This window comes from Myotis lucifugus, unplaced genomic scaffold, assembly GCF_000147115.1.
Source record: "Myotis lucifugus unplaced genomic scaffold, Myoluc2.0 scaffold_11, whole genome shotgun sequence".
Lineage (NCBI taxonomy): Eukaryota > Metazoa > Chordata > Mammalia > Chiroptera > Vespertilionidae > Myotis > Myotis lucifugus.
Genome location: NW_005871059.1, coordinates 1,294,442 through 1,308,340, shown reverse-complemented (window position 1 = coordinate 1,308,340; position 13,899 = coordinate 1,294,442). Strand labels below are relative to the sequence as shown.

The following is a 13,899-nucleotide window of genomic DNA, read 5'->3' as shown; positions in this document are numbered from 1 at the left end:
TTACAAAAAAAAGATTTATTTAACTATTTCTCTGTTAGCATTTTTACAGATTTATTTAAGGCTTCTCACCTATGTTCCCAAAAAATAACCCCTGGTACATGCAGTCTAGGGTCCAGAAAGTACCTGTTTCCTAAATCTCCTCAAAGGGGTTACATAATAAATTGGTCTCATGACAGAATTTTCCTGGGCTAGCTCCTTCTCCACATGGAAATCCTCCAGGAAATGTGAACTTCTGCATTTATAAGTAAGAGCTTTCAAGTCTGTGAGTAAGAAAGGAAAATATATTCCCCATTTTGTGAGCAAGCATAAGAACATGGAAGTTCAATTGTTTTAACCAGAATAATTAAAATATACTGTCATCTTCCACAAGTTGATTGTTCAAGAGTGACCAAGATTTACTACATATTATTTCTTCCAGATTTCAATCATTTACCACAATGATAAGAAAATGATTTTGGTAGTTAACAGACGACATGTCAAGAGCATGGACAATGAAAAGATGAAAATACCTTTCACAGACATATACATTGGAGGGGCTCCCCCAGAAATCTTACAATCCAGGTAAGTTTTCTTTGTTAAGTAGTTATTTGTTCCTAACAACGTATTGGGCTAAGTATGCAACACCCCCCAGAATAGATCTAGTAAAGGTTTAAGTCCCCCCAACACTTGCTACTTCTACACGTGCACAGGCACACGCTCACATGTTTATGTACCTTTGGACCCCCTGCAGCCAGTTCTCATGACCCCCTTCATTTAATATCTACTAGATGAGACCTACAGGTTTCTTTAATTATGTCCTGATACTCTTGTTTTAGTCTTATTTGAATTCTCAAATAGCATCTGAGGGTAAAAATTTTAAGCTTGCCCTAGCTGGTTTGGCTCAGTGGATAGAGCATTGGGCTGCAGACTAAAGGGTCCCGGGTTCAATTCCAGTCAAGAGCACATGCCTGGGTTGCAGGCTCGACCCCCAGTAGGGGGTGTGCAGGAGGCAGTTGATCAATGATTCTCTCTCTCATTGATGTTTCTATCTCTCTTCCTCTCCCTTCCTCTCTGAAATCAATTAAAAAAATTTTAAGCTTATCTAAGGGTTTGTAAATTATGTATAATAAAGCTATTCTAATATATTTTAAAAGTCACTGTCTCTTATTATGATCAATTCATAGCATCAGAGACCTTTAAGACTGAGAGACATATTTTAGTCCAGTGGTTCTCAACCCTAGTTCTCATTCGAATAACCTGGAGAGCTTTTATAAACACCATTGTCCATGACCACTCTCCAGAAATTCTGAATGCTCTGAGGTAAGGCCACAATATAATATTAAAAACAAAACAAAACCCTTCCTTCAAACTTCTCTTTGAATAAATCTATAGTTACCTCTGATTTTTTTTTAAAAAATCAATTTTAATGACTTCAATTTTTAAAAGCTTTTCCTTATTTTGAATCACAACTAGCGCCATTCCCCTTCCATATCACCATGCTTCATATTTTTCAAAGGCTCCCCAAGCTTCCTTTTCTAAATAAGTAGCCTCTTCAGTCCTCCAGCCATGCCACATTGGACCTTTAACCACCATGGCTATCACTATGTCCGCTATGTGCACCTCAATCTGTCCATCAGTACGGCCTTCCCAGTGTGGTCTTGTCGGAGCACAATACAGAGAACTATTACCCCTTAGTTTGTCTAGTGTTCATCTAAAATACACTGAAGGCAAAACTAACTTCATATCCATTCAATATCTGATAACATGTTGTGGGGCACTCCCATGGTATAGGTAGTTAGGACCACAGCACTGAGAAAAATGCCAGCCCTGATGTTAAAGATAAAGGATTTCTTACTCTGCTAATGATCCCAAGGCCTAACATTGACACTAGCCTTAGTTGATTACAGTGTGTTGCAAATAAAGCCAAGAAGATAAGTTTATGACCCATGTGGATTACTGGAAGGCTGAAGACTGGGTTTTCTTCCTAACTTAACCGGTTATGACATAAGAAATGAATGTGTCTTAGTTTACTTTTATAGCTTACATGTGAAATTGCCAAGAATTGACCTTTTTTTCAGATATATTTTTATTGATTTCAGAGAAGAAGGGAGAGGGAGAAAGAGATAGAAACATCAATAATGAGAGAGAATCATTGATCAGCTGCCTCCTGCACGCCCCCTACTGGGGATCAAGCCCACAACCCAGGTATGTGCCCTGAAGGAGAATCAAACTGCGACCTCCTGGTTCATAAGTCAACACTCAACCACTAAGCCACACCGGCTGGGCAAGAATTGACCATTTTTTACCTTTAAATGTTAGTTATAAATGATTTTAAATACTATTAAATTGCATTACCTATATATGTAGGGTGGCATCATCATCAGGGCTATATTAGTGAAAACTAATTTTCTTCCCCAGGACTCTAAGAGCACACCTCCCCCTAGATATCAACTTCAGGGGATGCATGAAGGGTTTCCAGTTCCAAAAGAAAGACTTCAATTTATTAGAACAGACAGAAACCCTGGGAGTTGGTTACGGATGCCCAGAAGACTCTCTTGTAAGTACCAATCAATCAAAAGCTTTTTAATAATAATAAACAAAAACAGCACTTATCACTCTCAAAAGCTGTAAAACTCTTTTCAGCTTCCTTGTAATTCTAGGAATCATTAAGCCAGGAAGGTTTATTGGGTGCCTCTATGACTTGTCCAGTTGGCTCAGTTTTCTATCAGTGTGGCTTCCAATGCCCAGAGAGGCTGTGAGAGCACTGTTACTACTCAGGGTAGAAGGAGGGAAGATGTTGAAACCCCACCTGTTAGAGGCCCACAGAGGGAAGGTTAATATGCCTGAATTCCAGTATAAACCAGAAGGTTGTGTGTGTGTGTGTGTGTTTTAAACACTATTCATATAGAAACTAGACCTTTGGTGTGTGAGAAATTCACTTAAGCTTTGATAATTATTACAAACACTAAATTTACTGTTTGGGCCCACAGATATCTCGCCGAGCATATTTCAATGGACAGAGCTTCATTGCTTCAACCCAGAAAATATCTTTCTTTGATGGCTTTGAAGGAGGCTTTAATTTCCAAACATTACAGCCAAATGGATTACTATTCTATTATGCTTCAGGGGTATGTATTTAGTTTTTTCCTGAGGAAATTTCTTTGTGATAATTGTTTTGTCTATTAGAAATACTATTAAGCATGTTAACAGTGATTTTCAATTTTGACTTACATGTACTCACATAGAATTCCCCATTTCAGACACTTTATAAAATACTAGAAGCCCACTGCATGAAATTCATGCACAGATACAGTCCCTAGACCTGGCCTGCGATCAGGGCCATCTTCCCTGGCTACCACAGCCAGCCCCACCCCCCACAATCACCCACCCCCAGTTCCCCGTTCGCCATCGGGCAATCGGAGTCTGATGGTCAAGGGAAGGAACTGAGAGGTGGTCAGTGCACCTCATAGGAACTGGTCGAGCAGTCATCCTGGTCTTTCTACCACTCGGTCGATTTGCATATTACTCTTTTATATATAGATTATATATATTGTACATCAGGGGTTCTTAATCTGGGATTCATAGACTCACTCCTCAAGGGTTAATGAGAAGAATTTAGGAAGTCTGTAGATTTGGGAGGGGGAAAATTACATCTTTATTTATCTAACTAGAATTTAGCATTTTCTCCCATTGTAAATGTGGGCAACAAATCACAATAGTATTAGCAGTACCTGTAACTTTTTCATTAATAGAAATGACAAGTATTTTTCATTTCATGATTAAGCTGTCACAGATATCTCAAAATATTAATATTGCTCATTGCTACTTCTAAATTACAGTAGTTATTAGATCTGCTACTAAATTCTATTATTTAATGCCTTAATAAAGAAGTACATATATTACTATATCAGATTTATTGTTTTAATATTTTGAAACTGTGTTTCAATGTAATTGGTTTTCCTTTGTGTTCCTATACATTTTGTTGTATGCATATTAAAACATTATTTTATGAATGGGTCCATATGTATCACCAAATTGCCAAAGGAGTCCACAGCACAAAAAATGTTAAGAACCACTGTATGTTAAGAATAAACATATGTGTGATTCAACTTATAAAATAGTAAAAAGAACATACTTTTCTCTTCATGCATTTGCTGCAGAACACTTGAGCTCAGCTTAAAGACATCTTATTTGAAGAATAAAAAAGCCTGGCTGGTGTGGCTCAGTGGTTGAGCATTGACCCATGAACCAGAAAGTCATGGTTAGATTCCTGGTCAGGGTACATGTCCAGGTTTGGGGCCCGATCCCCAGTAGGGGGCATGCAGGAGGCAGCAGATAGTTGTTGATGTTTCTCTCTCTCATCAATGTTTCTATCTCTCCATTACTCTTCCTTCCTCTCTCTAAAATCAATAAAAATATATATTTAAAAAGAAGAATCAAATAAGATCTGTACAGGTTTAATGATGCTAAGATTCAACCGATTTATCTCTGAAAAGGACCAAGAGCTACATTGATGGACCAGGCCATAATAGCAGCTTTCACTTTTCATACTTATTACTTTGTATCTATCACATTTATATTGAATTGAATTTAAACCAGTAGCATCTGTGAGAATTTACCCAAAGCGCTTTGTAGAACCTCTGTTACATAACCTGCCTCAGATTACCATGGTTAATTAAATAGCACTGTCGTCCCCCAAAAAGTAGTATGTGCTGGGCTAACTGTAGAGTTTGGTGCCCATATAAGGGAAGAGAAGCAAGATTATCATTTTGCCAATATTATAAGACAAATGATAAGCAAATTCAGAAAAAGAGATGTTAACCTGCTTTTATTTAAAATTTATCTTCTGCATCTATAGACGAAAAGTGAAATATTTAAGAGGCCAAACTAGCAAATTAACTTTTGTCTGGTAATCTAGCCACATTCCCAAAGGGATTCAAATATTGCCCTTTCAAAAGGGATTAAAGGGAGACATGATGGAGTAGGCAACTCTCAACATGACAAAATCACCAGAGGTTTTAGTTCTAAATGTATATAGGAGATTTATTTTTCCATTGAAACATGTCTAATTTTATAGGCAACACCAATACAAGCAATCAAGTATTTTGTTTTTATTGTTATTCATAGAAAGTATTTTACAAGCAAACTTCCTTCATACTGGATGTTCCTTCAAGCAATAACATTAAGTTAATGTTAAAAACATGTTCTTTTGGATACCTGGCTCCCTACTTAAAAACCTGTGCTTGCATTTCAGTCAGACATGTTCTCCATTTCGTTGGATAATGGCACTGTGACCATGAACGTAAAGGGAATCAAGGTGCAATCGGCAGATAAGCAGTACAATGACGGGCTGTCACACTTCATCATTACCTCTGTCTCACCTGCAAGGTACGGTCCTCGAGATTTATTCTTTCCATGTGATGGCCTTATTTGTCAGGCATGATTCTGCCAAATGACCACTATGAATAATTGGCTATTCTATTACTTTTCTAGTGTTTAGAAAAATGATGGAAGGAGCTACTTGCCTCCTTAAAAAAATTGCTCTTAATTTTCAAGACATGCAAAATAAGTCACTATGAAATTACTTAACAAAAATATAACACACACACACACACACACACACACACACACACAGTAAAAATAGGCCGAGTACATGGAAGCATGGAACAGACTGACAGATCTCAGAAGGAAGATAGGGTGGGTGGGAAGAGATTAACCAAAGAATTTATATAAAGACATGCATAGCCCCTGGACACAGACAATAGTGCAGTAAATGCCTGGGGTAGGGTGGGAGCTGCGTGGAGGTAGGCAAAGGAGGAAAATGGGAGACATCTGTAATGCTCTCAACAAAAATAAAACAAACAAACAAACAAAAACCGTAGACTATAATCTCCTTGAGGAAAGTGCCTGATTCAGTGGAGGGCAGTGTTCTTCATAAAGGAGCTCAGCAAATGTTGGTTTCATTTAGTTGTACATCTGGCGGTTGAGAATGGAATACTTATGGCCCCATTTTAAAATCTCTAATTTTATCTTTAAAATATGTGATACTGAATTTCTTTTCCATAATAAGAAGCTTTCTGGGATAAGACATGAACCTCTGTTGTAGACTACTCCTATTCTATGTCCACTTCTGTGGAGCCCTCCATCAAAGGAAAACATTAATAGGTCGTTTCAGGACTCCATGTCCAATCAGGACCAAAACCATTCAATGGGCTTTACAATGAAAATAATCTCCCACAAGCATGTGTAAATGATCACCAGGAGGGAGGTAGATCCTGATTTTTTTTTCCACCAAAAAGAAAAGCAAACAACAACAAAACAATGCTGATGACTAGTCATCTTAACTTCTTCTTTTATGCGTTTAAATTCTAATCCTGGTTTGGAGGGCCTTTTCTGTGTATGGAAACATTCAGTCGTTTCATCCTAGGCCTCAGAAAGAGTCTAGAAAGCTATTGTCCTTTTATTAACCGCATGTCCCATTGCAATTCCCTGAGAACACCTGCAACCCAGAGTGGCACTCAAGGTAGAATGCTAGCTGTGTGGCTGTAAAGATGCTTTTTCTCTTGCAGATATGAACTGATAGTAGATAAAAGCAGACTTGGGAGTAAGAATCCTACCAAAGGGAAAGCGGAACACACACAAATAGATGAAAAGAAGTTTTACTTCGGTGGCTCGCCCATCAGTCCCCAGTATGCTAATTTTACCGGCTGTATAAGTAATGCCTACTTTACCAGGTATAATATTTTTATTTTTTATAAACCCACATGGTTAATAAAGAAGATCAAGTCAATAATGAAAATATTTGCATTATTCAAACAGAACTATGAAATTTATCAGAGGCATTAGGGCAGTCATTAGAAGCTTGTATAGGCTTGAGCAACTGACATACTTAGGTTTGTAATTAGCTTTTCTAGCCCTTTAATTTCTATTTGACTTTGGCAAAGTAAGCCTTTTTTTATTCACCTGCAAATTCTGATAATAGTGCCTGCCTGGGATGCTTGTTATGAGGATTAAATGAGATAATGGGCATAAAGCACCTGGCATACAGCAAGCTGTAAATATTAGATGCGATTATTTCTGTACATCTTATTAATGATAGAGTACAGAGCAACATACCCAAATTCTTGTTACAGGTTTAAGAAAGTGTTCTTAATTTACTGCCTGACTTTAAACAAAGCCATTAATCTAGGTCCTTAACAAAGACAGTGAGGGCTCCCTGAGTACAAGAACTAGCAAGGGAGGAATTTAACACAGATTGAGTAATACAGAGGCGGCCGCAGCCATCCGGAGTGTGGTGAGGGAAACGACGTTCATCTGTCAGAATGTGTTGGTACCAGGCATGAAGTTATTAATTAATTGGTTAAATGATCATTTTAAATATTCTGATTAAAATAGTGGCTGATGGATAAAGATCATCACACACACAAGAATTGTTTTAATTGCTCATTTCTCTGACTTCCGTAGTTTTCATTATGTAATTCTGAACTACATTTTTAAGGTTTTTCTCCCCTTTGTTACAAACACAGGTTGGACAGAGATGTGGAGGTCGAAGATTTCCAGCGGTACTCTGAAAAGGTCCACACTTCCCTTTACGAGTGTCCCATTGAAAATTCGCCATTGTTGCTCCTTCACAAAAAAGGAAAAAATTCCTCAAAGCCTAAAACAAGTCAGAATAGAAAGGTAAAAGTTGATGCTGTGCCAAGTGCCCGAATGTCCTAGTGTTCCACGCATGCAACTCCAGACACTGATGTTGTGTAGAATTTACTCTAATTTGCAACTATACAAAGATAAGGTTCTTGTAGTAGCAGATATTCCAACTCACTGGCTTTGTAGCATCAATTCTTGTTCCTCAAGAAACAGTTTGAATCAGCTTTTACTCATACTTCCAACTACTTTTCACTAGCATGGTTAAAATTGCTCCATGCTTAACAATTGATATGTATATATCATATTATTAGTACTATTTATTTGCTTTTGTGTAACAATGGTAGGCTTTTGTCACAATCACGGAAATTGTTAAAGTTTCTGACCTACCCTTGTTTCCCCCTCGTTCCTTCACCTTCACTTCAACCACTCACATGTATAATTGATCTGTGGCATCAACCAGAGCTGCTCCATCATCGAACCCTGAGTTCTTCCATTGCATCCTCTGGCTACCCTTCTTTCTCATTCTTTTAGTCAAACCTTTCCCACCCACTGCCCACACCTTCCTGGTCCGATTTTAACAATAAGCTCAGGTTCCAATGTTCCCACCTGGTCCAAGCCACCGTCACCTCACATCTGTATTGTGGCAATAGCCTCTTACCAGGCCGCCCTGCTTCTGTATGGTTTCCCAAGAGTTTCTTCTCAACACAAGGGCCAGATCCTTATAAATACAGCATATCCCCAAAACATGTGTACACACTTTCACAGCTGATAGCTCAATTGATGTTTCTTTCTTTTCAGCCAGATTAAGCTTTGAACAATTGAAATTCGTCCTAAAATGCTACTGGGAATTTGAAAACACAGTTGTAGTACAAGCACTGCCTTTATAATTATTCAAAGTGTGTATACACTTTTTGGGATACCCTGTATTTACAAGGTGATAACTCACTGAATTTTCACTCCTTTTCAGGTTTAACTGATTTGAAATAATGGGTGAAGCCAGACTAAGCTTTGAACAAAGAAAACTAATCCACTAGACTTTTTTATGGGGATACATAAATGATAAAATTTACTGCACAAAACCAGCAACAGTTGACGGATTGAGGGTGCACAAATACCAAACAAAATGATTCTTAATGTTTGCGATTCCATTGCTTTGAGTTATCAGCAGTGCCTGGACCAGAACAGTCATCCATTTGAAAGTAGGCGTTGACAAAAGTATTCATTTCTGCGGATTCTTTTAAAGTCTGAAAATGAACTGTATGTTAATAAACACTGACTTTTATAATCATTCAAAGTGTGTATACATTTTTTGGAACCTTATATAAGGCATAGTATGTCACTCCTCTGCTCAAAGTGGACCCCAGCTGTACTCAGAACAAAAGCCCACGTTCCTACATCGTCATGAGAGGCCTTATATTACTACCCAGGCCCCTTTTCCTCACCAGCTCTTCTCCCCACACTGATCTCCTGGCTATTCCTAGAATGGACTATGGACACTCCAGCCGTATGGTCTTTACTTCAGCTTTCCTTCTGCCTAGAGCACTCTTTCCCCAGTGTCTGCACAGATAGCTCCTCCTCCTCTTTCTAGGGTTACTCAACTCTCCTGTGCTCAATGAGGCTTACTTTACACCACAGTCTTCCTCCTGCCTCCACAGTACTACTGGCTTCCTTTTTCTCGTTCTTTTTCCCATAGCATTTGCCACATTTTAATTGATTATATACTTTATTTATTATGGGTTTTTTTGTTTGTTTGCTTGCTTGTTTTTAGGAGAGCTGGCTGATACCTTTATTGCTTGAGGGGGAGGGTGCTCAGGAGCTCTTGGTGGGGCGGGCCCGCTTCCTCTTCACCATCACAGGCTTCTGGCTGCGCAGATCCTGGCGGTACCTATTCTTGCGGATCATGTGCTGGAGGCTGCTCAGGGTGGCCCGCGTGTTCTTGTTGAAGGTGGTCTGCAGGTAGGAGGTGGCCGGCTTTCGCTGGCCGGATCTCCGCTTCATGATGACCACCACACCTTTGCCGTGGACGCCAGCTCCACGCCCACCATCTTGCGGTGAACGAGCCCTTTGTAGCGAAAGGAGTTGCGGGCCTTCAGGTTATTGGGTTCGGTGCTGAACGCCTGCTGGTTCCTCTTGATCAGAAGCCCGAGCAGTTCCTCACAATCATCCATGGCAGATGCTGCAGACCTGGCGGCAGCTCCTTTATTGTCTGTCTCCTCAGCTAGAATACAAGTCCCTTTGTTTTGTTCATTGATTTATCCTAAGAGCCTAGAGCAATGCACATAATAGGTGTTCAATAAATATTTAGCAATCTGCATCATAGAGTTGCTATAAGGATTAAATGAGTTGATGCATGAAATGCTCTTAACACAGTGCCTGGCATGGAGTAAACATTCGGTAACCCTGAGCTGTTATATTTCTATAAAGTCTCAGGAGTGTTCCTAAAAGTGGAATTGCTTAGATTAAGGGAATGTGCATTTGCAATACTGACTTAGAGTCTCACAAATGACATCTGAAAAAAACCTATTGTTCCACACAATTGCTAACACTGGATATGGTCACATTTTTATAATTTAGTCAATTTAATGGGCAAAGTTGGCATCTGATTGTGGTTTACATGTTCTTGAATGCCAGTGAGGTTGAGCATCTTTGCAGGGGAAGAAGTGATTTCTTTCCAAGGCTGGCTTTTGAACCATCAGCAGAGGGAAGCACCACCCCCCCACCCCCAGCTTCTCACTTCGGATGGTTTTTCACTGCCCATTATAGCTTGGTTTTTCACTGACCATATAGTTCAGCTTACAATAGAACACTTTTTAGAATCCCCATGAAACTTCCCTTTGTTCATACATGATTTCTTAATCAATGTTAATAATTTTGTTCATGTACTAGTATAATCAAATCTTAGAAGTTTTTTGGGATCCTTATCTGAATTTCACATGGAAGACTTTATAAAGTGATTCAGGCAGAGAAATAATTTCATTTATTTTTATGAAGGATTTTGCTAGAGGATACTTTGAAGGATTTTTTCAGAGGAGATTATTAAATTCTGATGAAATCTTACTGTCACCTTTATATACTGATACTAAAAGATTTATCCTGAGAATTTTTTAGCGGGGACTTGAACATTGTCAGGTGATTGTAGACAGCAGGTTAATGTCATAGGCTGATGAGGAAGATCAACCTTCTAAAGCAAACACAGTTTATCCCTTTAAATGAATACAGTTTTCTGGATGAATCTGTCTATCAAATGTAATTTCCTAAACAAACATTCATCATCTCAAGGTTACAATCAATAGTTGCTATTGGAACTATTAACACAAACTTTTCAATATTATAATAGCCTCTTAGTCTTTATGGTAAAAAGTCTTAGAAACTCAATTTTGTAATAAGACACAAAATCACTATAGATTTCACTTATATTTTTTAATAATTAGAAGGTCAGTGTTTGCTAATCTTCCCTTGTATTTGCCCTTTTATCAAAAGCTCCTTAAATAGCTACCAAGAAAAACTTGTGGCCTCAGGTTTAAGTTTTCATCAAGGCTGAATCATAGCAATTAGGCCTCATAATAATTTATTTTCACAATAACTTACTAATATTCCATTTTATGCATTTATTATAATTAATTTAACCACGAATAGACTCTCAGTTGTTTCCAGTTTCTTCTCTTTTATAGATGAAGATCATAGTACATTAATCTTTAATCATATTACTAAATAACTTGTTAGGATATATTCCTAGAGGCAGAATTATTGGATCAAAACAAATTACTTTCCAGAAAGGTAAAAGTTATTTTATATTTCCTCATGAGTATATAAGAGTACTTATCTTACCACTATGTTCCAGCCTGAAATTTTTTTGTGATATTTATGTTTTCAAATTTAATTGGGAAAGTATCTCCTCATTTGGTGTTTAATGTGATAATAAACATTCTCTACATTGTAGTAGACAGTCTAGATATCTGGCCAACTACTCCCTTCTCTGAAAACTGATTCCCTCCCTACTGGGGGCCCCAGTATTTCAGGTTTGTGACTTCATCTACCTTGATATAGGTGCTTGGACCAGGGTACATCATGTCAACTCAGCTGAGCCATCATGTTCTCTTCTTGGAAACTCAGAACCCAAAGAGACGCCTCTGGGCTGGTCATTGACTAGAAAACATGCAAACCTAAGAGCTCTGTGTTAATCATGCTCAGATAAAGAAGAGAAAAAGGCAGAAAGCTGCCCTGCAGAGAAAGAAGAATGATAACAGACACTCTGAGAAAAACAAAGCTGAGATTCCAGAAACATCCAGAAAAGGAGTGTCTTGATTCTTCCTAGCTTTCTAATTCCTGATTCTTGCCCCTGGTAGGACCCACTCTACTATCTTCCCTTGGATTGTGTTCTTAAGATACTACCATAGCTTTATAACACATTGCCCTCTTTTTCTTAAGTACCTTAACTAGTTAGGCTATTGTCTGAAACAAAATAATCTTGCTAAATTGAAATTGGTGCCACCAATTGGATTGCAACTAATAGACCCTCAGAAAAATAAATTACATTGATAAAGTTGGAGTCTAATGGGGTTCAGGGAGAATCCCCACACACATAGCCATTTTAAATAATAAGCTGAGTATTTATGGTAATGAAGTAATTGATTAAATTATAACTTCTCTTTTTATTACAATTAATATTCAGAGCATATATCCACAGAGGGTTTATGGTATTTAGTTGCCATATATAAAGATATCAGAGTTCACTAATTTTCCCAGCAGACAAGAAACAGATCCTAGTCCATATATTCCCACATTGAAGCAGAGAAAGGCAGGGCTGGTGAATTGAAACTGTCATGGTCCAGTAACCTCCTGCTTTGCTGAGCCCCTGTGATCTAAGTCACTGTCGCTCCTCCCATAGTTAAGTGGATGCACTGACTGAGAAAAAGTGAGATCATCTCCGTAGAAATGGAGAGAATCAGGAATACCCGGAATTGGAGAAAACTCCCAGTCCCCCACCAACCTCTCACCCCCACCTTCGATGAGGCATTTCCTATGCCCTTCGATGAGGCAAACGTGATCATATCTCCCATTATAAGGCATGCTGCTCCACTGAGGTTGGAATACAGCATGGAGTTTGGGGAAGTTTCCGAAGATATGTTAGAGGGGAAGCTTCCAGGAAGCCCCACTCCATCCCATTCTGCCCGCTCATGACTGGGATGGTGAGGGCCTGGGCCAGAAGAACATTGGTAACTGCACATATTTCCTCCCCCAAGAGAAAAACCTGCTTCTGTACCCGAGAACCAGGTTCTGAGTCCTGACTCCTATGTGAGGAAGGGAAGAGGGGACAGTGGAACCAGGTGGGTTTTTCTTAGGAGGTTGAGTCTCCAAGCACCACCCCACTTTCTCTAATCTAACTACCACCCTTAGATTCTCCAGGGCCAGAACCAGACTGAGATATCAAACCATTAATCTTATGCTATCTCCTGGAAATATCTCCTGGAAATTTTTACACTGCTTTGTTCTTAGAAACCCTCCTAGATTTCAGGACTATGATGGATATATTTTAATGTGTATAGTTCTTTTGATATTTCAATGGGAATTAGGGAGGGGTGAAAACTAAAGGTGTGAGTTCATTCAATAATCTGGAACCAGGATTTTTCCTCCTATCTAATCCTGGATCTCATCCTGATTTGCTGTGTTCTCCAGTTCTCTCTACTACAAACATTTCCTCTCCTCTCTTCCCTTCCTTTGTTGCAAGCTTTCTTCCTAAGTGGGTCAAATCACACCACTCCCCACTTTTCAAACCTATGGGGCTCCTCACCACCTAAAAAATAAAACCCCAAGCTCCAGCAACTCATCTAAGGTTCTTTCTATCTGGTAACAACCTGTCTTCCAATTTGCTATTTATATATCCATTCTTCAAATAGATTTTCAGTTTCTTAAAATCCAGGCACCATTTCTCACTCACTTTTCTATTCCCCACCACACACCACTGCCCATGGAAGGCTTACGGAAACATTGATTTCTTTCTCCTTCACTTCTATTAGGTAATCAATAAACACTTGCTTGAATAAATGAATCAATGCCTGAATGATCAAATTTATTTGCATTTACTTTTGCTTCAAAAAGTAAGACTAAATAACCATAATTTCACAACTTTAAATTTTAAAATCAGCAGGGCAATTTTAAAGCACAGGTAATTTTTTAAATTGTTCTATCTCCTGTCCCATAAACGTTTACTACATAGCTTATTACCAAAAAATATTTTGAAGCTGTTGCTAGGTATTTTAACATTTTGCAAAG

At 38.6% G+C, this 13,899-nt stretch overlaps 1 protein-coding gene across 1 annotated transcript in view; it reads left to right on the top strand.

Annotated features, from left to right (window-relative positions):
• LAMA4 (laminin subunit alpha 4) overlaps positions 1 to 13,899 on the top strand; it is a 132,040-nt gene that overhangs the window by 102,673 nt on the left and 15,468 nt on the right. Inside the window, exons 19-25 of the mRNA XM_023750092.1 lie at positions 419 to 561; positions 2,398 to 2,536; positions 2,970 to 3,107; positions 5,234 to 5,367; positions 6,549 to 6,713; positions 7,506 to 7,691; positions 9,483 to 9,677. Coding sequence (XP_023605860.1) covers positions 419 to 561; positions 2,398 to 2,536; positions 2,970 to 3,107; positions 5,234 to 5,367; positions 6,549 to 6,713; positions 7,506 to 7,691; positions 9,483 to 9,677 — 1,100 coding nt within the window. The remainder of the gene's footprint in view (positions 1 to 418; positions 562 to 2,397; positions 2,537 to 2,969; positions 3,108 to 5,233; positions 5,368 to 6,548; positions 6,714 to 7,505; positions 7,692 to 9,482; positions 9,678 to 13,899) is intronic.